Source organism: Taeniopygia guttata, chromosome 19 (assembly GCF_048771995.1).
Source record: "Taeniopygia guttata chromosome 19, bTaeGut7.mat, whole genome shotgun sequence".
In the NCBI taxonomy this organism is placed as follows: Eukaryota; Metazoa; Chordata; class Aves; order Passeriformes; family Estrildidae; genus Taeniopygia; species Taeniopygia guttata.
The window spans coordinates 7,078,298-7,105,008 of NC_133044.1; the positions used below are offsets into that span (position 1 = coordinate 7,078,298).

At 51.4% G+C, this 26,711-nt stretch overlaps 1 protein-coding gene across 2 annotated transcripts in view; it reads right to left on the minus strand.

The window, feature by feature from the left end:
• Positions 1–5,179: 5,179 nt before the first annotated feature.
• The window catches only part of ATP2A3 (ATPase sarcoplasmic/endoplasmic reticulum Ca2+ transporting 3), a 51,580-nt gene continuing 30,048 nt past the window's right edge, over positions 5,180–26,711 (minus strand). Inside the window, exons 9-22 of one of the 2 annotated variants that reach the window (XM_072937270.1) lie at positions 25,532–25,620; positions 23,018–23,120; positions 22,697–22,828; positions 21,777–21,902; positions 20,499–20,717; positions 19,710–20,045; positions 19,403–19,623; positions 18,559–18,761; positions 18,370–18,455; positions 17,568–17,701; positions 17,054–17,171; positions 16,314–16,431; positions 14,284–14,356; positions 9,716–9,904 (exon numbers count right to left, since the gene is read on the minus strand). In XM_072937270.1, coding sequence (XP_072793371.1) covers positions 9,859–9,904; positions 14,284–14,356; positions 16,314–16,431; positions 17,054–17,171; positions 17,568–17,701; positions 18,370–18,455; positions 18,559–18,761; positions 19,403–19,623; positions 19,710–20,045; positions 20,499–20,717; positions 21,777–21,902; positions 22,697–22,828; positions 23,018–23,120; positions 25,532–25,620 — 2,004 coding nt within the window. In that variant the 3' untranslated portion in view covers positions 9,716–9,858. Of the gene's footprint in view, positions 9,905–14,283; positions 14,357–16,313; positions 16,432–17,053; positions 17,172–17,567; positions 17,702–18,369; positions 18,456–18,558; positions 18,762–19,402; positions 19,624–19,709; positions 20,046–20,498; positions 20,718–21,776; positions 21,903–22,696; positions 22,829–23,017; positions 23,121–25,531; positions 25,621–26,711 lie in introns of both variants that reach the window. The other variant, XM_030288253.4, reaches the window with a different exon arrangement.

The window sequence follows — 26,711 nt, forward strand, 5'->3', positions numbered from 1 at the left end:
ACAGGGATGAGGCTTCCTCTTCCTATAAGCTCCGGGCTGAGAACAGCGGGTGCCCTACATGGTCTGGGGGTGGGACAGGGTGTGGGAGGGTGCAGGGCCACCCTGTTGCCAAGCCCACATGCCACCAGGACGAAGCCATCTGCCTGTGAGCGATGCTCCCTCACCCGGCAGGAGCCTTCCCTGGGGACAGAGAGGCTGCAGGCAGGGCTTGGGATGAGCAGAGACCACGAGGCATTCCTGGGGGGACAGTGGGATGGAAGAGATTGTGGGGGTCCCGGGAGAAATTTTAGGAATTGGGACTGGGGTATCATCTTTCCTACCACAACAGCCACCTCAGACTGTGTGTCCTGAGCCCATGTCCTACTCTGTCTCCCAAATGCTGCTCCAGAAAAAGGGTCAGGAAAGAGAAGGGGGAGCACCAGAAACCCAGCTCAGCCATTCGGAGCTGACCCATGGAGCAGAAGGGCGCCCAGCTTGGCCCCCTCCCATGGTAAGGCCAGACAGCTGGGGCTTGGCTCCTTCCCAGCACTTGCACTGGGCTGGGCTGGGTGCACTTGGAAGCATTTCCAGCATTTCCTGAATGGCCCAGACATGAGCAGGGCCAGGCAAGCTGGGGTCACTGCGAGTGATGCTCTGCAGGGTGGTGCACACACCACTTCAAACAAATATCACTGAGAAAAGGACTGGATTTGAAAGTGCCAGACTGAAATTTGGGGGCCAACAGCTGCAGTGGGAAGCTTTGAAGGGGGTTGGCTCATTGCTGGGGAAAGCACAGAGGCTGTGGATGGAGGACCCTGTGCCCTCAGTGCATCCCACCTGGCAGCTCCAGGGCACACTCTGTGCTGGGGGGCACTGAGGCTGAGGAGGGAGCCCTGGGCTTGTGTTTCTGGGGAAAAGGGAGGATGTTTTCCCCAGAAATCCCAGCGCCCAGCTGCTTCAGCACTCCAGGCAGGGACAGGCTCCATGAGCCTCAGTTCATCTGCTGCCTCCCTTGGCCTCAAAGGAGCCACACTGGCTCTCTGCAGCCACTGAGCCTGGCATAAAGGTTCTCTCTGCAGGAGGAATAAGTTTTGAAAGTATGGAAAATCTTAACCTGCTGGGATAAATCTTTCCTTTCAGAATATTTCTTTTAGCATCTCCATCTCTCAAGTTCACTTGCCGACTGCTCACTGTCATATTTACCTTTCGACTCAATACATTACAGACCTGACAACTGCAAAATAAGTGGGAAAATCAATTGTCTTTGCTGGGCAATAAGGAAAAATAGGGGAAAAGCAACTGAATAATTTATCCAAATCTTTTGGGCGTACCATGAAGCCTGGGAATCAAAATCAGATGATCCCACGTTGCAAGTGACGTGATGCAATCCCAATGCCCTGGTCCTCAGCAACAAGGAAAGCTGTCAGACAAGGAACCAAAAGCAAATACAAAATGCTGATATTAATCATACAGATTGAAGGCTGATAGTGCTATTGAGTGGAGCAGACAAACCTTATAAGCTTAGATATCTGTCAGGAGAGAAGCAAATAACTTACTGTATGAAACGAGGCCTTTTAGGGAAGGCTGCTCACCCTTGCCAAGGCCATGGGGATAATGAAAATAGGACAGCTAAATTTAACAGCAAAATGACTTGTAAAATAGTCACTTCTAACCTCCTCTCTGGTGCTTGGAGTCAATAAAATGGTTATAGCATGGATTTAGCTAGAATACTTTCCATTGGGAGATAATAGGCATCTGCCATTTTATAATCCCTTGGAACCATGTTGCAGCTGGAAAGTGGGACCAGAACTCATCTGGAGTGATGTGGAGAGCAGAAAACCCCAGCCTGGAGCACCAACAGAGCCTGAATCTTTTCCTGGGCTGATACCAGCACCCAGCATGGGCACCCATTTGGCCACAGCATCCAAATGCTTGAAAAAACCACAGCCTAAGCACCTGTGGGCTCACACCTGTCCCACACCCATGCCATCCCTGGGATTGCCACTCCATAAATTACTTTATCACAGGGAATTCAGTAAGTTTGCACAGGGATTGCTCACCTGTGTGGCCCTGCAATGGTGCCAAGATGGTGCCAAGACTCCTTCCTGCCTCTGCCAGGTGGTTATCGAGGGACAGGGCCCTGTTTGGGCTGTTCAGTTGTTGACTGACCTGCCCAGACAGGGCAGCCACTGGCCAGAGATGCTGAGCTCATGGGGCTGTGATGCTCCCAGCTGTGGTGCAGGCACTGGGCTGTCCTGAGGCCAGGTTGGGATGTGTTTGCTGTGATAATAAATGCATTGCTCCAACACCCAAATGAAAAATAAATATAGAATTAAGAGGAAGAGGTTTTTATCAGCCTACGGTATAAGGTGCAGCCTGGGGGGTGTCCCATGACCCTCTGCACCAATTCCCACACATAGCTGGGACCTTGGGGGTGGTTTTATCTTAGGTTCCCACAGACACATACTGGTGTGGTTCTGTTAATACACTCACAGCCATCTCTTCTAAATAACTTTTGTACCTTTTGGCTGCTTCCAAGCAGAGCAGGCAGGAGGTGCTGGAGGTACTCTGCTTGGAGCAACGAGGAGCAGGGGCTGCTGGAGGAGAAGTGGCAGCTTGAGTTCATCTGCAGCAGGTCCTGGGCACTGAGGATGGGTTTGCCCAGGGCACAGAAAGCGCTGAACTGGACTTCACCTGAGCAGCATGAAAATAAAGGACCAAGTGGGACAACACAGGCACACAGAGAGTAGAACTGGAAGTGTTTGAGGCCAGGCTGGATGAGACCTTGAGCAGCCTGGTCTAGTGGAAGGTGTCCCTGACCATGGGAGGGGGTTTGAATGAGATGATCTTTAAGGACCCTTCCAGCCCAAACCATTCTGTGATTCTATGACTCTAACACCAAGCTGAGACAAGAAAAATGAGCCCATTGAGCTCCACTGCCCACGGGAGGGGAAAATGGAGCTAGAAAGAGCAAATGAGGCTCTAAAGCCCCTGTGTTAGTGTCTGAGATTGCAAAGACCTAGGGCCAGGTTTCCCAAACACTCTCCTGGGTCAGCTGGCATTGACAGGCCCCCAGTGCCAGGCTTTGGCCTTATCCAGCATCTCCAGCTCCAGCTGGGCCAGATGCCAAGGGCATTGAGGGCTGGTGACCCTGCAAGGGCATCCCTGGCAGTGTTGTGCAGGGTTAGCACAGGAGTCCATCCACGGCTGTGAAAGGAACTCCTTCCCCCTGCCCATTAAACACACTCAGCCTGTGCTTGGGGCTGGGAGAAAAATGAAACATCTGGTATTTTTGAGGGAGACATTTGGAAATGCAAGTGCATTTCCTTGCTTTGAGCTGGGACATGAACTGCTGGAGCACAAAGAGGGTTCTGAAAACATCTGCATGGGCCTCAAGCCCACCAACACCAAGGAAAGCACCACTGTGGAAGGCATAAAAGCTACCAGGTATTTCCAGGCTCTCAGACATCGATGGGGGGGAAAGAAAATAGAAAAATAATAGATGAAGCTCATTACACCACCCAGAGTCATGCTTGGCAGCATCTAGCACGGAGCTCTGATTTTCAGCACAAAAATGTGTGGCACGCTGCAGATCCAGGGATGGGAGGAGTAACACAGAGGCAAGATTTAAAATATGATGGTGGGTGCAGAGGGGACCTGCTGTGGTCAAGGCTGCCAAGAAGAGTCCCTGAGAGCTGGTGGTTTTCCCCACTAATTTTGGCTTGCCCTCACCAGTTGCAGGAGGCGCTTACACTGCAACACTGGCAATGGGAAAAGGAGGGTGGAAAAACATTGGCAGATGAGAGCAAGCAAGGTCCTACAAAACAGCATGTTCAGTTTTCTTTCCAATTTTAACTTGTCCTTGACCTCTCTTCGCTCCTTCCCAGCAGGGCTGGCTCGGCTCTGCACTTGTCCCGTGCTGCAATGCCCTGGCACAAGATGTTTTTGGTGGTACTCACCCCTCAAAAGTGGCATTTCCATCCCCAGTTGCTGTGACAACACATCTCCCTGGAAATACTTCAGTTTAGCTGATGCCAAAGCAAACGCGAACCCGAGGTGCTGGGGGTACCAAAAGGTGTCAGTGGCCCTGTGGCCATTGTGGCCTCCAGAAATGTGGATGCACATCCAGGGTGGAGGCTGGACCTGTGCCACGGCATACAGGGTCCCCTGGGATTTTTTTGGTAGGGTAACAGCTGTTTTCTGAATCATGCCTTCAAAAGACAAGCACAGTCCCAGGTGATGGTAGCCAGGGGTTCAGGGACTGCCACAACGTCAGGTGGGGAATTTGGGGTGTTTTTGCCTTCACCTCTGTGACCTGAGGCAGCATTTCTAGTATGGGGGACTGGCTCGAGGGTCACCTCCAGCCATGGCAGTGGTGTTCCTCTTGTCTGGCATCAGTCTGCACCAGCAAAGAGGAGGCCAAGCAATGGCCCTTTCCCAAAAACAACATGTGCCAGGGTATCCCATGTCCCTCTTTGTAACCCCCTGTGGGTTACAAAGCTTTTGGCTTACCTTGTGCACCACCTTTGTCCTGCTCACAGCACTGGGAAGGAACGTGTGGGGCCACATCCCAGAGAAAAAGCACCAAGGGTAGATGTGGCCATGAACACCTTTGCTCCAAAACAGGACCTGCAGCTGGATCAGGATTTTCTGCTTCAAACATCACCACGGGCAGAGTTCTGGGTGATGCAGAGATGGAAACACATGGCCCCAAGCCCTGTGCCATCCCTCCAGAGGAGGCCAAGTTATTTAATTATTATTTATTTCACAATTATTTCTTGTAGAGGTTATTGTAGGGCTTATTTAAACCTCCCCCCTCCCAGCTGGTGGAGATAAGGTGATGACTATTCTGGATACAGTCAAAATTAGCACTGTTATTTGTATTCTTGTGCCCCAAGAGTGAATGTAAAAATTCCCAACAGTTGTATTATGCCACTCCGCTCATTTTGCCTTTGTCATCCCATGCCAGGCACAAGCTCAGCTCCATTTCTAGTTTGGCTCCTCTGAAAACCCACAAGAAATCCTGATCTGGTGAGCACAACTCCTTTTATGGCTGAAGAATGCCCTCAGGCACTCCCGTATGGCTCCATGGGCTCCCAAATGTCCCCCAAATCAGCCACAAATGGGACAAGAAAAGCAAAAATAATAAAATAAAAAAGGTAAAACAACCACAATGAAATAGACAAAAAACCCTCAGTCATCCAGTAAAATTGCTTTTATTTCTGTAATTTTCTAAGTATAAAACAAATCAGCCCAATATTGTGTGAACAGAGTGGATTGAATGGATGTGACCACAAGGAGCCTTCCCACGTCTTCCCAGCACACCTGGCTATTTACAGTCAGACAAAGGACATGGTTTAGGAAGCAGTAATTTAGTGGAAAAATATCTCTCATATAATAAAATAGGAAACCTCATTTCTTTCAGCTCTGTCCCTCAGATAACACCCTCCCACCCCCCAAGATATAACAATTTACCTTTTACTACGAAGCACAATCTCAGAGATTTCTACATTTGGCTGTTCTGGCATCTCACATAAAAAAATCAGCATATTCCCAGACTGAAGCCACTGAGGGCACCTGCTGGCAGTTCAGTGGCTGCCCTCCCCTTGGTCCCAAGTGCCCATCACTCCAGGCACACACAGATTTTGGCTCATTTAATGCCCCACTCACACCAAAAGCTGAATGGCACCACAAGAACAGGTCCAGGGAGCACAAGTTACCCTGTATCTCCTCACTGCAGCCCTGCAAATCCTAACCCAAACTGTGCCACACAAGATCTGCATGGGGTAAAGCCCTCTCCTTGGCTGGTACTCCCAGGCTGTCTCACCTGGCAGAAAATGCCACTGCAGAAGTGGGAGGAAAAAAGCCCAGATGGGACTGAATCTCTGGCATCATTTATACAAAGTGATGGCCATGCCAGGTATGGTACAAAAATCCCAGGAAGTCCCAGGAAGTGGTAGTGGGAACTTGGGTGTCTTTGAGTTTCAGGAGTGATGTAAAGCTAAGGTCACTGAACCTCATGAACATCTCTCAGCCAGGGCCCCTGCACTCTCAAATCATTATTTGATAAGTTTTGGTGGAGCAGGACCCTGACTGGGAAGCAGTATTATCAACCTGATGTACAAAAGAAGGACCAAAAATTAATGCTGAGTTTTCCTCTTGCTCCTCCTTCTGCCATCCATACCATGAGCAGAAACTCCAACTCAATCCCAGATCTGATGCTCCTACAGGATCGAATTCCCCCAGCCCCTCCACAGAGCCTGTCCCTCCTACTGCCCTCCCCAGTGCCTGGTGGTGCCATCCAGCCTTGGCTGAGCAGAGCATCACCAGAAACACACACACACAGAACGTTCACAGTGCCAAAACCCCAAACACACAAACACAAACCTCATCCAGACCTGGGCCACACGACACAAATAAAATGCAGGATGCAGCACTTTGCTCTTTTTCCTTTTCCAATGTGGGATCCCTATGGGATCACACACCACAGGGGGAAGAGCTCATCCAGCAATGACACAGTACCCCAAAACAGTACAAAAGACTTTCCACGGCTGATCCCCCTGGTGCTTGCCCCAGGAACACAGGACCTTTCCCTCCCACCTTGGCTGTACCCCAGCATGGTGCTTGGCCCCTGAGGAAGGAATATAAAGTGCTCATGGATAATCATAATCCCATGCTGCCATCCAGCCCTGCATCTTGTGGAGGATCTGTCACAGCAGCCCACCAATGCTAAAGGTCTTGCTGGAAAGACCTGAGTTTTATTTATAGACTTAGAAGATGCCAGGCAGCACCATCAAAATAAAACTAAAAAGGAAATAATTTCTAACCTCTGTTGTCAAGAAAAGCAAGGATCCCAGAGGTTTTCCCCTAAACTGCTTTTTAAAAAAGCTTTAGGGCAAAACAGCCACCCAGTGTCCATCTCCCTTGTATTGCACAGTCAGATGCCTTGGTAAGACACAAGAGCCTATCCCAAAGTGATGGTCTTGGCTCTGGGATCTCCAGGTTTACAAAAGAACATGTTTCAGCCTGTAAAAGCTCCCAGCATGCTGCTGCTGGCATACATGCAATAAATAACTACTCTGTGATTTATCCTGACCTTTCATTCAAGAATAAAGGAAAAAATACTTACATCTATGGATATTTTTCTACTTCATTAAGATGTTTGAAGCATAAGCCTCTGTAATCAAAAGTATGGAGTGAAACCTGTACTCTAAATAATTAAAGGATGGGGGGAGAGACAAGAGACGTGGTCAACTATTCAGAAGGGAAATGGGAACGTGTCAAAAGGGTCCCTCCTAACAAGGGGGCCACCTGCTCCAGGCAGCTCTAGTGCAGATTACCTGGGCTATTTTCTAGGTAGATCTGAAGGCTCACAATAGAAATAAAATGCAATTTGCTGCTGCTGGAAAGAACAAGCTGGGACGAAATTGTGGTTTCCTGCCCACGATGTCTCAGGCTTTGGTAACTCACAATTGTGACTCAGTGATGCATGAACAAACTGACACTGCCTGGGCTTTCACACAAGAAACTTCTCCATACCACACACATTTGGGTTAAAGTCATAATCCTCCACCAGCCATTAAGTCCAGGGAAAACAGTGTAACTCAGGTGATGGATGGACCAAGCAGGTTCCTGTAGGCACAAGGGACCAGGGAAATGCCATTGGGCAGCTGCTGGACCCTCTGAGCAGGGCTGGGATGCTCTGAATCCAGCCCAGCCTCTGAATCCAGCCCAGCTTCTCCCACACGGGCTGTTAGCCTCAGAGAAACAGAGAAGCTGCTTCTTCTGATGACACTGAGCTGGAACTGGACTAAATTCCCACTCGTTGTTTTTCTGCACAGAGCGATGGAGATAGACTCAACCATCTTGGATGTCTTTCCCAACTTAAACAATTCTTTAGTTCTGTGACCTGTACTAAAATAAGATGAAATCCTCCCTTTTGAGGAAGAGCAAATGCATGTCTACAGCATTAGTCTTACTGAAGCCTTTTTTTGAAGGCTTATACAGTACCTGGGTCATGTCCTGGTCCTCTACATCAGGGTGGGTCTCATCCATGGTGAAAACTTTTGAAGAGGAGTTGGTCATCCCGTGGGATCAACTGATTAAATCATTTAGAGAGAACACATTTGAAAAATAAAACTTCTTCAAGACAAAGTATAGTGAGATTTAAAAAATCAGCAACAATCTTCTAACCACAGAGTATCTATAAAGATCTTTTTAAAGAGCTCCATATTAAAATTCCTTGAATACATTATATATTAAATACAGTAACAACATTTCATGCAAGGTTTTCTGTACAATAAATCAGCTCAGTAGTATAACAATTCTGTACATTCCCATTGGTCTGGGGGCTCTGCTCATCTTCAATGCTGGTGATGGAGAAAAGAAAGGAGGGGTGATATTTGGCACCTACTGTATGGAAGGAGAGATGCTCTTGCCCAGATGATACAGAAAAACACTTTTAAGAGGCAAAAAGCAGAAGAAAAAACCCAACAGCAAAGGAGCAAATGCTATCCCAGACCCTGGCTCTAGTGCTGTTGCTGGAATGTAAGAGAAAGGAAAGATACAGGCTCTGGCTAACTAAATATCATCAGGATGGATCCTAGGGGACCGTGAGGAAAACAGAAGGGAGGATTTGGAGAGCTGGAGAAGAAACCAACCACTATCAGCTTCTCAGCTGACAGGTCAATGAAGAAAGATAAATTTAATGGATCCCAAAATCCACTCCTGGTCTACGAATCCTCACTGAAGACTGTCTCACTCCTGCTGAGGAAAAAATCCCCAGAGAGCGAGATAAAGTTGGTGCCTTGCAAAAAGGGATGCCACAACAAACACCACTCATGGAGAAAGACCATGTTATGTACAAGCATACATTCATTCCCATCGTGATCCCTTGGCAGGGATGCCCTGTGCAAGTCAGTGATGTTCTCCAAAGCAGAGCACATCAAGTCATGGACGTGCTCCTAAACACTTCAGCTCTACTACTCCTAGGGAAATAGTTAAAAATTCACTGAGAAAAGAAAGTGTGACCAGGAAGGAGTGGTGGACATGAGGAATGCAAGGTGGGCATTCCCTTGGTTTTCTTCACATGGCTGCCCCTGCAAGGAGAAGGACTGCCCTATATAGTGCAGACGGGATCTAGCAAGATGCCAGATGGAGAACAGACAAGACTTAGTCGTGCTTTGGTGCTGGATGAGCCTGAGAAGGTGCTGAGCTTTCCATAATGCAGGGATCAAACAGGACAGCATGATAAATAGGGAGAACTTCGCCTTCCACCACATGCACCTGACCTCGATGTACAAACACACGTCCATGAGATTCACACCAACGCTGGACACACTCTGAAGCTCTGCCCAGCTGCTGCAGCCACTGGAGCAGAGCACACCAGCAGCAACACTATGGACATCATCAAGGCTCAACCACCCCAGCACTCAGCCCCCCTCCTCTCTCCCTGTCCTCACACTGCCAAGCCCCTCCCAGCCCCTGAAGCTGCCTTGTGCATCCCATCCCACTGAGGGATGTGGCCTCAAATCCCAACTTCCTGCCTTAATCTCTCACGAAGGCCACCTTGCCCGTGCTCACTCAGTCAGGGTGAAAATTGGAAAGAGGGTCTCAAATTTGGCAAGAACAAATCCCAAGGAACCATGTTACAATGATTCAGATCCACACAGCTCCATCCCCAAACTCTACGCCAGCTGTCCAGTAATTGCACTCATATGTACAGGAAAAAGAAAGCTACAGAACAAAACGAAAATCAGTATTTTTTCTTTGTGACGATTCACCCGCATTTGTCTGATAGTCGGACACATGCATGTCCTGCTGGCTTTAGCGATGGTCATGCATGCAAGACTTCAGTCCGAGTTACAAGTTTGGGATCCTCTAGTTCAGAGTCGCCCTCGCGTCGTTCATTTCTTGTCCTCCTCTCCTGAAACAAAGGGCAAAAAAGAGAAATACAAGTATTGGTGAGGGTTTGAAAGCAAACCAGCTCCATGTTTTTGTTACCAAGAGTGGCTGCTCCTGGGTTGGTCCCAGAAGGAATCTGGGATTCTGTCTGCACAGAGCTGGCCTGACTGCAGCTGCGGCAGCTCAGCCTGCGTGAGGAGGAGGAGGAGGATGCTGGCCCCTGAATGAGGAAGATCTCTGCAAGAGTTAGGAAAAGAGACAAGTTCACAGAATTCACAGAATGACTAGACTGGAAGAGACCTTCAAGATCATCAAGTCCAGCCCAGCCCCAACACCTCAACTCAACCCTGGCACCCAGTGCCACATCCAGGCTTTGTTAAACACACCCAGGGATGGGGACTCCACCACCTCCCTGGGCAGCCATTCCAGAACCTTATCACTCTTTCTGTAAGAAACGTTTTCCTAATATCCAGCCTGAGGTGGAGCCATGAGGGAAGGTGAGTAGGCAGGATCCCTCCTTACTGCTCCTAATGAGGCATGATGCAGGGAAAAGCAGTGGCTCAGAGAGGAGGAAGCTCACTGCATCCTCCCAGCCACCCCAGAGCCCTGCTGCAGCCAGAGACACGGATCCTGCTCCATGGGCTGACACCACTCACACACACTACCCATGTACCTACACCCAGAAATACCTCAGAACAATGAGCAAGGACCAACCTACTCATCACAGCCACTGTCCCAGGGCTGCCCTCCTACCTTCTCCCTCCCTCCAGATGCATAGGGTTGGACAGGGAAAGTAACAGACAACACATGGCCTGTAGGAAAGTGATGGCATCCAGCTTGAATTCCATGTGAACAGCCTCAAAATCCCTGCCAGAATTTGTCTTACAGCAACTAGATCCCCAGTTTTAAAGCAGTTGACAGGAGTGTCCCTGATCCCTGAGGCAGCAGCTGCCCTCCAGCCTGGGGTAGCTTGGTTTACCCAGAACACATCTTTTTCCTTAAAAAAAACCCTCCAGAAGCAGCACTTGCTAAGGAGAGTTTAAAAAATCCCTTATCGTGAATCTTTTGACTGTATTTTCTATCTTTCATCGCTGCACACATCACAAAACACATTTCACTGGGGACTGCTGTTCCTGTGCTCTTGATAAATAAGGGTCCTGCCCGGGGTTACCCGCGAGGCTCCGCGCCTGCTGCCAGCCCTGGTGCCGACAGCTTTCAGGGGAATTAATAAATAACAGGCAAGACAGAGGCAAAAGGCTTTTTTGCAACTTTTGCCAACATTTTTTTTTTCAGTGCTGGCTGCAGAGCCCAGCCCTTGTGTCCTGGGATAAAATGGTTTGCTGGGATGGCAGCATCCCTCTGGATGACACTGCAGGCTTTGGTGTAAGGCAGGGATGCTGGCAACTGCACTGTACTAAATATCATTGCAATAATCAAATTAATCTCCTCCCCGCTGCAGCAGCCTCTCTTCCCTCTCCTCCAGCAGCTGAACAGTCCCCACCAGGTGACACACCAGTGGTAATTTGCCAACCATGGCACTTCCCCTAAACACATCACCCCATGGTTGTGCAAACAGGGAGGAGGATGCCATGGCATGTGGCAGGCAGGGACAGGAAGGGGACATGGCTGAAGTCTTTAACCACAGTGGATGCTCTCCAAAAAGTTGCTCCCAGGTCTCTAAAGTAACACAGTCCTGGCATGGGGTGAGTCAGGTGTTTCCAAGAGCCCTGCAAACAGCCAAGGGTCCAGCTCCCACATATGCAGGTCCCTGCACGTCAGTGTCTGTCTGTCCTTCCCTCACACTGGTGACAGGAGCACGGGGGGATGTAGGACTGTCTGCAGGGATGATGGGCTGGTCACAGTCCCTCTGGATGCTGCCTCACACCAGGGGTGTCACAGCCCTTCAGCACTTGCCAACCAGCAAGTGAACAATGTGAGCTCAGCTCCTCCAAGGTCTGCTCCCCGCTGGACAGCTGAGGCTTTTGGGGAGGTTTTTCCTTACTGCTTTTGTCTTCCCTTAACGGGCTCCTGTAAAAGGTGCTGCTGGAGGGATGCAGGCTCCCCCTGCCAGCCCAGCTCACCTCCTTCACCAAGGGAAACGCTGCAGCCCTTGTAGCTCCAAAAACTGCACGTCTCCCCCATCACACCAGGGCACCCTGAGCTTCAGCCGAGACCCCGGGCCCCAGGAGAAAACCAAAGGGAAATTGTCCCCCCATCCCTCTGCAATAACAGGGCAGCAACACTGGCAGCTTCCCTCTGCTCCTCCATTTCTAAAGTGTGACACATGGACACGTATGAAAAACAGGAGAGAGGGGGAAATAAAAACAAAAAGCAAGGCAAGAGGGGGAAATAAAAACAGAAAGCAAGGCAAGAGGGGGAAATAAAAACAAAAAGCAACAGAGCTGTAAAATCCCATGTGGATATTCCAGCACTGGAAGGTGCAGCGCTGCTCTCCTGCAGAGCATCCCACAGCTCAAGGGAATACTTGGCCCACGGGGACACATTCCTCTGCCAGCACCCAGCCAAGGTAGCTCCATGCTCAGATTACCCTACAAGGGCAGGCCACGGCCGCAGGCGCTCGCTCCCCGCTCTGCCGTGCCAGGGCCAGGGATGCCTGCCTCCTCTGCAGGGAACACGGGCAGCTGCAGCAGCTCCTCAGCTCCTGGGGGACTTTCAGGAGGTTCCCTCGTACCCAGGTGCATGGGGAAAGTGAGGGTGAACAGCTCCTTTTTGCTATATGCTGGAGGGGTTTTTGTGATAGAACACGGAGATTTTGTTCTCTGCAAATTTTGGGTTGTCTCAGATGCAGAGCTCCATCTGCCCCTGGCAGGGAGTGTGATGCACTTGTCACTGCACTGCCACCTCTGCCAGCCACTCTCCTCTGGGAGGGTGCTGAAGCCTAAAGCTGATGCCAGCTTTGCTGAGAAGGGGCCAAAGCTCCCTCGGTGGTGGAGATGCTCACCCCAGGGAGCAACCTCACATGGACATCAGCTGCAGTGGCAGGAGACTGCAGGGCACGGTGCTGCCCATGGGAGAGGAACAGGAATCTTGCACCTCCTGCAAAATGACCCCGGGGGCTGCTGTCCTCACTGGGCACAAGGACAAACAGCTGCCTAAATGCTAATCTGCCACAAAAGGCACCAAGTCAATTCCTGTGCATCCAAACTCCTGATTTTCAGTGGCCCTGCTGCTGTCAGGGCAGGCATGTAGCTGTGTTGCAGAAAACACCTGTTTTGTGATCTTGCCCCTGCTTTTACCACAGCACAGATGAGAAATGGTGATGCTCAGCACCCAGACAGGGCCTGCTGCTCACCATGCTGAGAACAAACACAGCAGCCACTCCAACACCTGTGAGGGGCTTGCTTTGAGATGGTGGACATGAGGAGGTGCAGGGACAGTGCAGGAAGGGAGCAGGGTGGCCTTGGCAGTGGGCTGATGGTGCACAGAGCAACGTGAGCACTGGGGTTATCTCAGTGTCTTCCCTATATTTGATACTTCTTGAGAACCACTTAGAAAAGAGACAGAGAGACTTCTGCAAGGCCTTGGCACAGATGCCTGGAAACCTTCCTCCTGCATGCCACAGGATTCTGAGAGAACAAACACTTGAATGCATAGAGTATGGAAAATATTAAAGATATTACAGCAAGAGATACCTGAGGGTGATGAGCCCTTGTAAGCCTGCCAGTGTGTGACAGACCCCTGAGAGCATCTCCACATTCCTGACCAGAACATCTGCAGCTCACAAAAGACAACCTCAGTGGTGCACATTCTCTCACTCTCACATTCACATCACCTCCCAAAACTGAGACAGCAGAAACCTCAGAGGGGCCAGAGAGGAATGAAGACAGCCAGATATGCAAAGGATGAGAAATGAAAGGCTGGAAGTGAGCAGAGAGATGGGGAGAGGAATGCAAAGCACTGAGACCACAGTGAGAACTGAAGAGTCTCAACTTTCTGCCACTTCAAGGACAAGGAGAATCCAGCATAATGGAAACACAACTTATCTAAATCTCATCAAAGGAGAAACTTTTCCATGCAATTCCTGAATCAGCAGAACTCGCAGCTATACATTTGCATTCCTCAGCTGAACACCCTTGGCCATCCCTTGGAAGGTCCCAAGCACTATCTTGCAGAGACCAAGTGCTAGCCTGGCCCCTGGCCAAAACTGCCATCAAACAGCTACTTCACAGGCTTGTTAGGCCTTATTTTGAAGCAAAACACAGAGACACTGTGGGAAAGGAGATCTGAGTAGAGTCTCTTGGCTCTATTATCGTATCTCTGTTCTATATCTAAGCCATGTTCACCCAGACACATTCCATGCAGGTCCCCACCACACACAGGCAAGACTGCAGGAAGCACAGGGACACAGCATCCAGGGATGAGACATGTAAGAAAGCCAACCCTTGCTCTGGAGTCTTGCAGGTATTCAACTGGTGCTCCCCGCTCCACTTGGGTCCTACTGTCCTGAGAATGCCTGGCAAAAAAAATCACAAGACCACACATAAAAGTGGCTTTTGGATTTTTTTCCTTTCCTTTTCAAAGGCCAGAGGAATCAGGAAGATGAAGAGCTTCAATTACTTCTTTCAAGTCTGATGATTTAAGCGTGGTGATTTTGCCACACAGCCAAGATAGAAGAGCTGCATGGGAAACCCTGGATCCATGAGACAGAGCAACCCGTGAGCATCAGCAGCACCACGACTGTGGGGATGAGGGAAGCTCAGAGAACCTGAAACATTGGGAGTGTGCCATGGGAGGAGAAAACTGAGCTGCTGTGCTGCTGTGATGGCACTTGAGAGAATCGTGTGCCTACCAGAAATCTCGCTGTGCTTGGAGCTGTGCAGGCAGAGCCAAAGTAAAGTGCTTCCTCCAATAGTGCTGAGATTTTACAGAGAAATACAAAGTGGGGGAGAAAGACAGACTCAGCCCCAGACCACAGATGGTGAAGTGAAGACCAAGGGCATGCATGGGATGCAACATTAACCAGCTCTCCTACACCCCAGCCCGGTGCCGTGCTGTAGAATTGTTGCTACAGGCTCGTAATTGTGGGATAAAACAGACCTGGGTGTCTGATGAGAGATAAAACAATTCAATAAAAACAGGCTAGAAACAATTTCTATCTGGTTTGTAAAAACAGGAGCCCTGTGCCTCTGTTTCTCTGAGCAATTTCTGAGTTTCTGCATCAGCTCAACACAGGAAGAAAGGCTGACACGAGCACCACCTGCACACCAGGACGCACTGATGGGAAGGGAGATCTGTGGGTGATCATTTCCTGCCTGCAATACTTTCCCACCCCATATTTCCAGGTACATGCAAAGCCCTGCTCCATGAAAACCAAACTCAGCTGTTACAATGCCCCAGAGCCCTCCTTGACAGGGCTGGCCAGACCTGCATTCAGCCCAGAAAGGCAAGAGTGGCTTTGCACAGATATTCTGGGTCGTTATTACAGCGTGAAGGGAAAAAGAGGGGTTTGTTATGACACAGGTGGCCTAAGGGGTGAAAAGATAGTTTGAGCAAGGTGATGGTGTGGAAAAAAATCCAGTCCTCACACTCAGATTGTTCATCTGCCCACAGAGCTTCTCTGAGCAAGGACAATGCCTTTCCTGCCCTTCTTTTCCCTGCTATCACTGCCAGGGCAAGCTCACCCCAAAAGATGAATAAATCCTGTTTTCTGGAGAGGGGCCACCCCTGTGGCAGGCACAGCACTGCTCAGCAGCCCTGGGCCTGCAGCCACTGCTGGGAAAACCCGTGGGCTTAACTCAGTGCTGAGATATCCCCCACAGCAACATCTTTTGCAAGAAATGAAAGGAAAGATGATATCATCTCTTTGGAGGGCTGCCCAAAGGCATGCTGTGATTTACAGCATGGAGCCCAGGAGCACACGGGAACTGCTGCTCCAGTGTCACAGGAGCTGCTTCTCCTCTGCTTGTGCCAAGGGATTGCATCCTGACAGGGGCTGGTCAAGGGCAGCCCCATCAAAACCAGTTTTTAAGGTGCTCAGCTCTCAATTGATCACAGCATAGAGGCTGCCAACACAAAATAAGGATGGACAGAGAGGGGTGGAAATCTGAGAGGAAAAAAGAAAGGGTTTCTGTTATAAATCAGTGTTTGGTTTGTTTTGCTTCATAAGCAAAGGGATCCAGTTCCTGGAGGTTCGAGAGGAGTTGAATTAATAACCTGTGGCAGATTTATCTAATGCCCCAGCTCCAAAGGGAGCATTTCAAGCAGATGTAATCACCAACTGCTCTGCCAGGCGTGGCACCAGGAAGGAATGGAGCAGGAGAAGCCCCTTTGCACAGCAAAGGTGGGTGAACATGCAAGTGCAGACATCACACGAGAAGAGGAGGAGAGAGAGATGTCCACAAAGCCACCAGGAGCCCCAAGCAAAGTGCCACAGAGCCACCCTAACCCAGGGGGGTGCAGACCATGCTCACCATCCAGGTGGTTGCGGGAAAGGTACTTGAGTCCTTCGTCCAGCAGGATCACAGGCAGGGAGATCTTCATCACAACCACCCACTGTGGCCAGCTCAGGGGGGTCACCTGGAAGATGAGCTGCAGGGAGGAAAGGATTGGACACGTCACTAGGGAAGCAGGTGGGATATTTTGTTGTTTTAAGGGTCACATTGTTCTATTGCAATGGTTGAGAGAGGGTCATCCCTGGTATAGAGAGGGAGGATCCAGACAGCCCAAACAGGAGGATTTCTTCAAGGATTGCCAAGGTGGACCTCGGCCAAGATGAGTAAAAAATGATGGTCTTCACCTCTCCTGCAGATGGGGAAAGTGAGGCACAAGGTAGGACTGTGTGTTTATGTGGTCACAGGTGCTTAGCAGGTGACAAGGGACAATGCAAGGTCCTGGCTACACAAACATACTTCATCTTAAGCACATTTGGGCATCAACCAAGGCATCCTCGGCCTAGCAAAGGAGACAATTCCTAAAGGACTGAACCACCTTCTGGAGATAGCTAGAGCCTTTGCATTGCCCATAGGGAGAGCTTTGTACTCCTGGCTCATGGGGCAGAATGACTCCTATTTTCCATGAGGGGTTGAGCCATGGGACCTGGCCCTGAGGGCACCTTCTGGGAACAGCCATCCCAGAAGTTTCCCAACCCAAAGATTGCTCCAAGGATGTCCTTGTCCACAGAAGGCACAGGGAGGTGACAGAGGGCACTCACAGGCATGGGCTTGACATAGAGGATGAGGAAGTGCAGAGCCATGGACATGATGATGGCCCCCAGCAGCCAGATGTTGAGCCACGGTGGCATCCGCAGCAGCGACTGGTTCTCAGAGACACTGTGAAAGTGAGGGGACAGCGTTAGCCCCAGAAACCTCCCCACATCTGCCCATGCTGGGAATTTCATTTCCCTCTAACGTGCAAGGCCATATGCTATATCCTTCCTTTTCCAGGCTGTCCATCTTCAGGCTTTGCTGCAAACTGGATGTGGATACAACCAGCAATGCATGGATTAGGGCTGATCATTAATGACCAAACCACTAATGAATGCAGATCCAGTTCTTCCTTCACTGCTACAGCACACTGCCTTGGAGGAGTTTCTCTATGGAAAACCCAGTGGTCCCCTCTGAGGATGCTCTGAACGACTCTGCTCAGCCTCAGCCCACCCACAGACACTCAAAGAGACAAAATCAGTCATGCACAGAGCAAAGAGAGCAGCCCTGTGGCCAGCACACCTGTTCAGAGCATTGCACATTTCGATTGTCACCAGCACAGACAGAGCCATCGTCGTTGGGTATCGTGACTCGAAGATCTCACAGTCAATTCCTTCGAAGATAGGGTTGTCCTCAGTGCACCTCATGAAGTTCCTCTGTCAGCACAGGAAACTGCTGGTAAATACATGGCAGAGCAGCAGGAAAGGCAGGAAAGAGGAGGAAGAGTCGACTGGTTGGGGGGGCATGGGATGAACTGGGTTGCTGTTAAATATCCCACCAATAAACTGCCTACAGTGACCCAGCTTCTCTTGGGGTTGGGCCTTGGAAACATCTATTTTTGACATGAAAATGTCTTGTGCTGGCTACTGTCCTACTCCAGTGTCTCCCTGTCCTCCTTAGGTATGGCTGGACAGTGGATTTGAGGCTCTCAGGTGCAGTTAGGAAGGAGTTTGAGCACACATGTGTCTCCATCAGAAATCCATCTTGCATTGCATGTGCCATTGGGATGTGATAGCACCTGCTTTCCCCCTACCCTGCAGTTTTCACATTAGCTGCAGTAATGTAATGTGAGAACAGATCCCTTCCAATATGGGATGAGGCACAGAAACTACTTTCAGCTTCTCTGAATCTTTCTGAATCTGAAACTTTCACTACCATGCTGGTGGCTGGCAGAAGCAAGGCTGGAAACAGCCCGAGGGAGAGAATTTGCTTCTGTTTTAAATTACTGTCTTCTCCACTAGGAATCTGAGAATGCTACAACCAACACAGAAGAAAGAGCTCACCCATCTGCCCCAGCTGTCAGCCGGTTCCCCTCCTGACTCACCAGCTGATGGAAGGAGACCTGCGGTCCCTCGGCGTCGTACAGGAACCACCAGGTCGCTGCGCCCACTGTGGCCAGGCCCACGTACACTGTGGCCAAGAGAGACACCCTTACCCCAGCACCCGGAGAGGGACCCCGCCCAGGACACCCCGGCACACCCTAAGAGTGCCCACCCAGCCCGGCAGCGCTCACCTCCCACAGCCAGGTAGCGGAAGAAGAGCCAGCCACTGATGAGCGGCTCCTTGGGGTTGCGGGGCTGCTTGTCCATGATGTCCAGGTCGGGCGGGTTGAAGCCCAGCGCGGTGGCCGGCAGCCCGTCTGTCACCAGGTTCACCCACAGCAGCTGCACAGGGATGAGGGCCTCAGGCAAGCCCAGGATGGCTGTCAGGAAGATACTGCAGGGAAAAAACAAGAGGTATGAAATGAGACAAGCTCTGGGTAGTCGAGGTTCTGTGTCATGCAAGGGGGAGAGAACATCTGGATCCAAAGCCCCAAACTGAATATCCACCGCAAGTCCTGCAGACCAACCCACAGCTCCCGATAAGGAACCTGAAGCCCAGAACTGAATTTTGCAGCTAAAATTTGTTTCTCTTGCTATTAAAATTTGCTTTGCAGTTGCAACCCAACTATTGATGTCCCCAGACTACAAAGGTTCCCATTCCCAGCACAAACACCCATGCTAATGCAAGGGCACAGAATGCCCAAGTGATCCCAAGGTTGTGCTGATGTTGCTGAGGACTGGGACGAATGGGCACGGGCAGGGATAGCTGTGACTGGGTGACAGCAGTCTGTGCACAAATATCTGCACCCAGATCAGGCACTCGCATGAGCCTAAGTGAGCAATATTTTGACAGAACAGGTCCTGCAGGATGGCAGGATTGTAAACCTACAAAAAAAAAATCTCCCTGCCCTTGGGGAATGAAACATGGTGCCTGGGATTACCAGTCTGGCACTACATGCTGCCGACTGCAGGTCACCTGCCCCAGGGGATGTGTCCCCACACTGCAGCATGGTGCCCAGTGTGGGAGGCTCTCACCAAACGACCTCCCCGACGTTGGAGGAGATGAGATAGCGGATGAACTGCTTCATGTTGCTGTAGATGGCTCTGCCCTCCTCCACGGCCGACACGATGGTGGAGAAGTTGTCGTCAGAGAGCACCATCTCAGCAGCTGACTTGGCAACGGCCGTGCCCGACCCCATGGCGATGCCAATCTCTGCCTTCTTCAGGGCCGGAGCGTCATTGACGCCATCGCCTGTCTGCACACAGCGTGGTTAGGTGTGCCAGGGACCGAGCAGGTGGGGCGGAGGGGACAGGGGCTGGCAGGGTGTCACCAAGGGCTCACCATGGCCGTGATCTCATTGAAGGACTGCAGGTACTCGACGATGCGGGACTTGTGCGCCGGCTCCACGCGGGCGAAGCACCGCGCCTCCCGGCACGCCTGGCGCTGCGCCTCGGGGGGCAGCTCATCGAACTCCCGGCCCGTGTAGGCCTTGCCAGACACGTCCTCGGTCTCGGAGAAGATGCCGATCCGGCGGCAGATGGCCACCGCCGTGCCCTTGTTGTCACCGGTGATCATGATGACGCGGATGCCGGCCTTGCGGCACATCTCGATGGAGGAGGTGACCTCTTTGCGGGGAGGGTCCAGCATCCCCACACAGCCCACAAAGGTCAGGTTGTTCTGGGTGGGAGGAACACACCCCAAACCCACATTAACCCCTTGGGATGCATCCACTTCACCCCTGCTGCTGTGACCACCCTGGGCTTCACAGGGATTTCCCTGGGAAGAAACTTCCAAGAGGTTTCCTACCAACTGCCCCGTGGATGCACTCTACAGCCCCAATCCAGTGGGATGCTCCCATCCCCTCTGCTCCTCCTCACATGCTTTTTCTTTGCTCCCCTCCTCCCCATCCTCACAATGGCCCTATCAGCAGTCACTCCACAGGAAAACATGCTCAGTGAGATGGGGCTTGTTATCCTTTCAGATCAGCCCCTGAGATTTGCAGAGGAGACGAGCCCACACTGCCCACAGAGAACGCAGAGGGCAAATACTGCTGGGACAGCTGGGAGTACATGGGGATACCCTGGGAAGGAGGCAGACAGCTCCTGGCCAAGGCTGCGGTGCCGTACGTACCTCGTAGTGCACGAAGGCAGCGGAGTCGTGCAGCTGCATGGTCTCCCTGCGGACGGGCGAGTCGTGGGTGGCCAGGGCCAGGCAGCGCAGGGTGTCGATGCCCATGCCCCAGTCCCGGATCCTGCCCAGGATCTTGTCCCGCACCGGGGCGGTCAGCGGCACCTTGGCAGTGCCCACGCGGACGTGGGTGCAGCGCTCGATGACGCTTTCCGGGGCTCCCTGCGGAGGAGAGGGGGGCTCAGGGGCTGGAGTGAAGCTGGAGGATCGCAGGAAGTGCCAGAGGGAGGGAAGGCGCCAAGTTTGGGCAAAGGCAGAGGAAATCTCCCCAAAATTCCAGCACGCATCCCGGCCCTGTGGCTCAGGGCACTAGATGGCAGCCTCCAACCGAGCACACCGGGATCACACCCCGGGCACGAACCCACGGCAGGTCACCAAGAGCTGCTGGAGAGCCAGCTGACTCCTGAAAAACCCATATATCCTCCCAAAATACTCCTGCCTCACAGATCTCTCCTCCGACCTGCAAGGGATGAGGGCTGTAAATCTGTGAGGGAAAAAATGTGGAATACTCAGCAGATGCTTGTGATGCCTTTGCAATTCAGGAAAACATGTCCTTCAGCATCCCAGCCTCTCACTCCAGCCTTTCTGACCTTACAAAGGACCCTGATATTACTCTTTTATATTAAACTTGCAATCCTTCTATTGCACCTCTTAAAAAGCTCACCCAGGGCCACAGATCAGAGGTTTCAGAGGGTCCCAGCCTGACCTGGAGGGCAGAGTTCACCAACCCAGATAATCTCCCAGTGGGAACAACAATATCCAAATCTTCTCAGAGTCAGCAGGGAGAAATTCCACCACATGTCCTCTCTTGGGAAGAAAATGCCCTATGAAACACTATTTTATTTCTGGCTACAGTGGAAAACTGGACATCATCCTTTGGGTATTACTGGCATCCAGAGGGTCCAAGCCTTTAATAAAAGCAAGTGCCCAAATTCTGTATGAGTTCTGCTCTCCCTTGCCCCAGCACCAGCACACTCAGCCCCTCTCTAGAGCATCTCACCCTCTTCTTCCCTAATCAATATGGCAAAGATGTGCCCTGACCCCACCAGCCTGCCTGCTGGATCCTGGATCCCCAGGCAGCTCAGAGTTTCCTCCAGAACTGCAGGGAATGCTCTGCATCTCCTCTCACATTCCCCAGAGTGTGAGAGGAGCTGCAGAGCATCAGCAAGGCCAGGTGCTGCTGGGTGTGGGGGCTGGTGGCCCTGCAGGTGCCACCCCTACCTTGACAAACATCTTGCTGCCCGCAGAGTTGTTGCCAGGCCCGGTGGGAGTGCAGTACACAGACATGGACTTGCGGTCCCGGGAGAACTCCAGGGTGCACTCCTTCCTCATCAGCTGCTTGATCACCTGCAGGAACAGCACTGGGCTGAGCAGGACGTGCCAGGGATGCTGGTGCTCTCTGCCTTGGCTGACAGCCCTGCTGAGCCCTGGGGTGGGAGGAGAAAGGCAGCCACAAGAGCCAGGAAGGATGGGACATGGCTTACAAGCTTTCTGTATCAGAAAAGAGTCAGGAGACTTATTACAACCTGCACAGATCTATCCTGGGGAAAAATGTAGGAACAGAGAGCCCTTTGAGCAAGGAAAGACATTGTAAGATCTAAAGCAGAGGAAATACAGACCCAAAATAAAGCATGTTTTCACCCAGAAGGACAGGGAGACACTGGAGTAGGGGAATAGCCAGCACAAGATACTTTCATCTCAAAAATAGATGTTTCCAAGAATCAAATGTCAGTGGGGCAGGCAAGGCTCTGGGGAATAGGCTTTGGCTCATGCTGGAGGGTGACTGCTCAGTGCAAACTGGGCACTAAAGATAACTCCAAACTTCCCCATCTGCAGCCAGAGCTGAGGCTATCACTTAGAGGGTCTCTCCTGCCTGAGCAGGGACTGGACTGAGTTGGAGCCTCAGGAATCACCTGCTCCAAAGCTCCACATAGGCTGGTCCTCAAGGCCCTGGCATCAGCCCCCCAGGGCCACAGCTCCAAAAACAGCTCACCATGAGAGCCTGGAAATTGCATCCTTGTGCCAAATCAGTCCCTTAGATCATTGCAAGTGTTTATTTGCCCAAATATCAGACATCCTAAATCCCTCCTCTCCCTCCTCTCCCTCAGTGCTGTAGCTCACAGGGGCTTGTCCCCACTCACTGAGTTGCAGGCGTTGGCTCTCTCCACCTTGGAGAGTTTGCTGAGGTCTGTGTTGAAGACATTCATCTTCTCCACCAGGCATGTCAGGGCTGTTTCAGTGGCTTCCCCCACCTTCTCATAGACTTTTTTGGACTAGAGGGCAGAAAAAAAGAGCTTAAGCCTTAGAGCACATCCTCTACATGCTGCTGCTGCCACCCACCACACCAGAGCATCCCCTTGGGATGAGCTGAAGCCAGGGAAGGGGATCCCAAGGGACAAACTCTACTGGCTTTGCTCTGAAGCACAGCAAGAGCATCCCCCCACCCCATCCTGCCCCCACACCTCATTGTAGTCCAGCGAGGAGTCATTGCAGAGGGCACAGATGGTGGCCAGCTCCACCAGCCCGTCGTACTGCCCGCACTGCACCGGCTGCTCGTCCTTCAGGCTGCGGGCAGAAAACAACCCCAACAGCCTCACACCAGCTCACACCTTCCCATACACTTAGCCCACCCTAAACATCCCTTCTAGGGGCATAGATAGCCTACATATAATTCTTGCAAAAGAGGAAGCAAAAGCCCAGTTAAAGCACCAGTGCTGGCAATAAATCCTTGAGTTCAGATTTTGTACTTTATTAAATGGGGTGGCACTAAATTGCAAATAAAAGATCACAGGAGGCAAATAAATTCTGGAAGTGGCCCAGAATAACGGGGGCTGCAGAGGAGTTCAAAGGAGCAAGCAGGGGCTGCTCACAGGCTGATGATTAAGTTGATGGACCAGAAAAGGGGCAAAGAAATTCATGTTAACATCCACCCCCTCAGGGGTTTCCATTTGCTTTGCATGGAGAGGAGCTGTGGAAGCAACAGCAAGTCCCTTCTCCTCCCTGTGATGCTGTTTCACACTCCAGAGGGAACCCAAGGGAGCATTTAGGAGCAGCAGAGAGCTTTAACAGCTGCACTGCTGTGACTGCTTCCAAGCAAGTGCTGAACTGTGATCTTGGCTTCCTAAATAGCAGCTCTTTGCTATGGAAAGGAGCAGCCCTAAACACTCCAGGCAAGCCAGAAGCTTCTCCTCGCCTGGTGGTAGGAATGGTAGCAGTGGTTTTGAAGGAAATTAAAAATTATCCTGGTTCCAGCAGAGGTAACTGCAGGTTAGAGCTCAGCTGGTCATCTGCTGGCTGGAAAAATAATTTGTCAGGCATTTACTAGGATCAGCTTATTCCACTGTTGGTTCCTAATGGAAAGAACATTTTGGAGCCCTTGTTACAGCTTGGGAGTGGAAAACACGGAGCAGCCAAGAAAATCTGAAAAATCTGTTTGCTGAGGGAGACGAAGCCACACTGGGCTGTGAGTGGGAAGGGAGATCCACTGCCCCTGCCCAGAGAGGCTGCCTGGCCCTGGGCTCACAGGAAGGGACAGTGGGTGGAGGAGGGAGCTGCAGACACAGCAAGCATGGCTTTTGCAGCATGGGATCCCCTGGATATTGCTGGGAAGGGATGGGAGGTTACAGCTCCATCGTCAGCAGCCCCTGCAGGGTCAGACCCATGTGCTGGGAAAAATATCAGCAAAGGTGCTGCTGCTGGGTGCTGTGTGAGCAAACCCAGGGTCCTGCAGGAAATATCCCCCTCCCAAGGCCAGCTTAAAGCAAACCCTGGGGAAAGGGGGGGGTCTCTCAGCAAGCCCACACATCCCTCTTAATACACAATACAGGGACGGGGCTAAAGCAAAACTCAAGAGCAACACAAATCGTTGCAGACCAACAGAGTGGCCCTGAATGCAGCCCCCAGAGGATAGGGGACTGAGCTTCAGAGGTTGTCAGGCAGAAGTTCAGCCCCCAGGTCCTCCTCAGTTTTGGCTGAAATGCACTGATTGACACCAGCTTATGACTTGGCTCAGTTTTTAATGGAGATTCCTAGCCAAGGATCAAATTGGCTCTATAAATATTCATGAAATTTAGTCTGTGGCTGAGATGAATTACAGCTGCTCCACGGATGAGCAGAAGGGACCAGGCTGACAAATGTGTCTGGGATCACTGAGCAAAGCAAAGGGGAGCAGGGAGTGCTCCCACCACCAGCTGAGCTTCTCATCCGCCTTCTTCCCAGACTTTGCCACACTGGGGGACATCACCTTCTTCCAAAGAACAGGAATAAAAGAAAACAAAAGCAGAAAACCCCATGTGTGTGATGACACTTCAGAGAAAAGCCCCCAGCTTCCACTCCCTGCCCTCAGCTGCAGCTCTGCAAAGCCCATGTCTGCCCTGAGACAATCCCTGCCATCAGCAGGATCGTGCTCGGGGCACACCAGCCACGGGAGCCATCCCTGCTGTGGGTACAGGGCTCAGGGACCACTTTCCTTGTGGGGTTTGAGCCATTTGCAAGTCCCCCTGAGCATTGCTGGTGGCTCCTAGACAAGCTGCCTGCCCTGCATCCTGCAGGGGTAAAGTCACTAGTCAACAGCAAAACTGCAGGCTCCAGAACCATGGAGAGTCATCTCCTGCTGCAAAAAGCCTCCTTCATCACCATTCCCACATTTGGCACCTTCTCTGGCTCACAGGTGGCCTTGTTTTATTGGGATTGCTAAGCAAGGGAGAGCCAAGGGTGTGGAAGCCCCTCTGCTGAGGAGGGGGAAGGCAGAGCCAGGGTGAGCACCACCCAAATCCAGTGGGGGACAGGGAAACCACTGCCCTGCTCCCCATGAACAGCACAGTACAATCACCCAGTGGGTATCCCCATGGGCAGGACTGCAAACCACCATGGAAAGCCCTCCTTTCTCCCCAGCCCTGACCCTCCCATCCTCCCCAGCTCTGCTGCCAGCCCAGGGCCACCCAGTGTCCCCGGGAAGGGGAGGGGACCTCACGCACATCTGTCCCTCGGGGGCGTAGGTGGAGCCGGTGATGCTGAACTCGTGCAGGCTGCACTGGGTGCCCTCCACCTTCTCCATGATGAACATCTGCCAGGGGGAGAGGTGGAAACACAGCATTAGGCAGCACATTTTTGGTACAAGCCTCGTGCCCAGCCTGGAAACCCACCAGCTGGTTCTGTCCCAGTTCCAGCCCCCTGGCACAGGCTCTGACCCATCCCTGCTCAGCCACTGCTCCTGGCTGGCCCCAAATCCTTCCAGCTCTCCTCTGCCTTTTCCATGTTTGCCTCCTCCAGCTCTTCCTTTCCCTAGGAGACAAGAGACGCTGAGCCTGTCCCTAAGAAGGTGCCTGTGTTTTTCTTGGAGCAGAGAAGGAGCTGGGTCAAGGTTTCCACTCCTGCCCTGGAAAGTTTCCACAGGGCAGGATCTGAGCAGGGATGGCTGTCCCTGCCACCCCTTCCCAGCCAGCTCTCAGCCACCAGCCTTGTGCCTTACTGGGATCACAGCTCAGCTCAGTAATAAAACCCCAGTGAGCAATAAAAGTCCCCCACACTCTATTTTTAGTGATTTTTGCCTTTCAAAATCCTTCCAGTTTCTCTTTTGCTGCTATAATGAGACAAATCCCTCAAACTCTGAAAAAAAAAATAAAATTCCCCTCTCTCCAAGCTCTTCCAGTCCCCCCTTGGCCCTCCCAGCACAGCCCACCTTTGAGGGCAGCATCCCTGGGAACAAGAGCAGGGCCTGGCCCCAGCCAAGGAGAGAGTTCAGAGATGCTTGTTTCTGATCCTCATTATTAATGACCCACACTGAAGTCAAAAAGCAACATAATAAATATGTAAATACGTAAATAAATAAATAAAACTGGTTTGGCAAATGCATTTCCCTGGCTGCAGGGAGAAGCCAGGATTTAATTAGGATGCAGAGACGTGATGCTCTCCTCAGCTCCATGAACTTGCTGAGTACCTCCAGAAAGCAAGTGCAGGGAAAACTGTTCCACTCCAACCTGTCACAAAATAATTGTTTTTTCTCTATTTAATTTCCCTCTGGTTATTTGTGTTGTTCCCCAGGAGAGGGAAGCAACAGTTGCTGGAGGAATCAGCAGGCATCATTCAGCACCAGAGATGCAACAGCTCCACTTACCACCCACTTCTCTGCCTTCCACGTTTCCTCTGGCAACAAAC